This window comes from Ananas comosus, unplaced genomic scaffold (genome assembly GCF_001540865.1).
Source record: "Ananas comosus cultivar F153 unplaced genomic scaffold, ASM154086v1, whole genome shotgun sequence".
Lineage (NCBI taxonomy): Eukaryota > Viridiplantae > Streptophyta > Magnoliopsida > Poales > Bromeliaceae > Ananas > Ananas comosus.
In genome coordinates this window covers 1-3,027 of record NW_017891613.1, presented here as the reverse complement: position 1 = coordinate 3,027, position 3,027 = coordinate 1, and the positions used below count along the sequence as shown (strand labels likewise).

Here is a 3,027-nt window from a genome sequence, read left to right as displayed (position 1 = left end):
TGCAGCGTGTCGTAACACGAATTTTTGAATCCCAAACTTAATACCGAGCATCCAAGGCCAATAACTAGAATTTGGTTCCTAATTTAAATTATATACAGAATAAAATTACAGAATATAGGTTAAAATGCATAGAGAAAAACCTCTTTAACTCAGGCCATTTCAAAAAAAGAATCATAAACTGCACTCAACTCCCATTTGTTTTGATTTGAGTTACTGTAGCCAATCAAATTCATGATTTCATCAAAATTAATAGCTCAATCAGCTATTAGTCGTTAATTAGTGACAAATTGGCGGTTTATTCAGCTGAAAAGTAGATTAACCAGTGGAATTTGATGAACCACTAATTACTTTACATAAATTCCCAATTCGATCGGCCAAACATCCCAAACCAAAACAAACTAAAGTTGAGCGGGCGCCAATAAAAGAACTTGAAGTTCAAGATCCCATTTCAAAATGGCCTACAATTGTGGGGTTCTCTATTCCTCATATATTTTTACTATGAATCGCAATTATATCAAATGCTACATAACCGATAATCGTGATACATCAGAGAAAAATAAAGCCGATACGAGTTATATGAAGATAAACATTAAATATATAGAGATAGATAATAAGGCTTAGCAAATGAATTAGATAGTTGATTTCTAACAACTAACACCAACAATTACAACTATACTAATCAATAACAATGATGTTCCAATTGGGCGCGTCAAATTTCGACAGAAACCAAGGATAATAATATAGGGATGGATATAATGGAGCATTAAAGATCTAAACTAGCATGAAAAAGATCCGCAAAAGCGTAAATTTGTCGACCTCATATCTTGATGATCTTGGAGGCTCTAATCACGGGGTTGTTCCTCGCGATCTCCTCCCGCCCTGCGGCCTTGTAATCAAAGGAGCAATCGTGGGCATCGGAGTACCGGTGCCGCCCGCAGAAGAGGTCTCCGCAGCGGCACCGGAAGGCGGTGAGCCCGACCTTTTTGCGGCAAATTAGGCACCGATTGATGGACTTGACAGGGGATTGGGTTTCCCCTTCGGGTTTCCGCGGGTGGGGGTCGGGAAAAGAAGGCTCAGAACAAGGGCTTTTGGGCTTTTCGGCGGGGAGCTGATCCTCACAGGGTTTGAGAAACAATGGAGGGGTGGGTGGAGGAGGAGAAGGGGAGGTTGAAGAAGAAGAAGAAGAAGAAGATGAGGGTTTGAGGATCTCGGCATCGTCTTTGCCAAGGTTGCAGCTTTCTCCTGCCATTGAATTCGGAAGAAGAAGAAGAAGAAGAAGATCAAAAGAAACCAACAAATTTCAACACAAAAGATGGAGAGAATTAGAAGAAATTCAAGGAGAAACAAAAAAAAGCAAATTTTTTTAACACGGAAATTAGGGCAAATTAAACCCTAATAAGAAATGGAGCTAGAGAACTAAGATTGAGTACAACATAGATCAAACAAACAGAAAAAGAGTGCGAAAAAGAAGAAATTAAAGGGAAAAGGTTAGAAAAAAGCAGCTTTTAGAATGGAAATTAGGGAGCTCGGGAACGGAGATTGAACAGGACAAAGATCAAAGAAAAACGGGGCAAAAAAAAGAGGGATTTGAAGCTGAGAGCGCGAAAGGAACGATTTTTCGCGACGAATTGAGGAGAAAATAAGAACCCAGAAACGATTTTGAGCCGTAAAATTTAGACAAGGGGGTTGATCGAATCGAGGGCGATTCGAGGAAACGTAGAGGCGAAATCGGCCTCAAAAAGGAGGTTTTGGGCGATTCTCGCCATGAATCGGGGGAAATGGGACGCGGAAAACGCAATCGAGGATTAAATGGAGGAGGAGATCGATCGAGAACTGGGAATCGTGGGAGATTGAGAGCGAATTTGTGGGGGTGGGGGGGGTAAAGGGGAGGAGGAGGGGGAGGAGAAAGGGTAAAGGTCGAAGCTTTGGAGATGGTGGAAAAGGCCAAAAAAAAAAAAAAAAAAAAAAGAGGAGAGAGAGAGAGAGAGAATTAATTGTTAATAATAATTTATTATTATAATAATATGAACAAAATGTAACGCAAGTCCCTGTATATTTCTGAAATTTCTACTCAGTCCTTATACCTCTTTTAAATTGTACTTTAATATTATACTTAAAATTCAAGAGCCATTATCTTATAATAAACAATTTTAAAGGCACAACATTATTTTCAGTGAACAAGAAGAGATATTATTATTAAATCAATAATAAAGTATTATTACAACAAAAAGTAGAGGGACTGAATATCAATTCTGATATAGTCCAGGGACTATGGAGACATTATGATTTTGATTAAAAACAATAATTATTAAAAAAAAAAAGGGGGTCGAAATAATCTTTGGTCACGAATAATAATAAGAAGAGCTCATCCATGTTGTGGGATTTTCCAAAGACCAAATTGAATCCACCAACCACACGAGGGGGCCCTTCGTGGGGCCCACTCAATTAATAGCCGTTGATCGATTGGCCCTGGTCTTAATCGTACGGTGATGCGGCGCCCGGCCTCTGGTGGCCGTCCGATCAGGAATCAACGGCTGATGCTCTTTCTGGCTCTGAGTAACATCAAAGGAGCTCTCATCCGAGTCCACACGTTTTTTTTTTTTTTTTTGTTTCTTTAATATAAAAATAAAAATAAATACTTTATCGGCGTGTCTGGTTCGCCCATTTTTAATCCTAAAATCGAAATCGAAAAGGATGAATCCGTTTGTCAGTATTTAGTATGCGAAATTTTTATTCTGATTTTGATTTTCGGGTGAATAAAAATTTTTTCAATTATTCCTTTTTTCAATTAGGCCTAGGCGGTCGGATTGAAAATTGAATCGTCAATTTTTAATCATAAAATCGAAATCGAAAAGGACGAATCCATTTGTCCGTATTAAATATGCAAAATTTTCAGATTTCGATTCCTGGGTGAATAAAAATTTTCCAATTATCTCTTTTTTCAATCAGGCCTAGGAGGAGGCCGGATTGAAAATTGAATCGATGCGGAATGAATTTGTTCGGATTAAATTTAACTTTTCTTAAGCT

At 38.4% G+C, this 3,027-nt stretch overlaps 1 protein-coding gene across 1 annotated transcript; it reads right to left on the bottom strand.

The window, feature by feature from the left end:
* Positions 1-576: 576 nt before the first annotated feature.
* On the bottom strand, positions 577-1,933 carry LOC109705026 (zinc finger AN1 domain-containing stress-associated protein 15-like). The gene has a single exon (XM_020225787.1). The coding sequence runs from the start codon at positions 1,247-1,249 to the stop codon at positions 818-820; it is 432 nt and encodes a 143-aa protein (XP_020081376.1). The 5' UTR covers positions 1,250-1,933; the 3' UTR covers positions 577-817.
* Positions 1,934-3,027: the final 1,094 nt, after the last annotated feature.

Bases quoted from the DNA above. Each gene is read 5' to 3' on its own strand.
- LOC109705026 (XM_020225787.1), bottom strand. From the start codon at position 1,249: ATGGCAGGAGAAAGCTGCAACCTTGGCAAAGACGATGCCGAGATCCTC.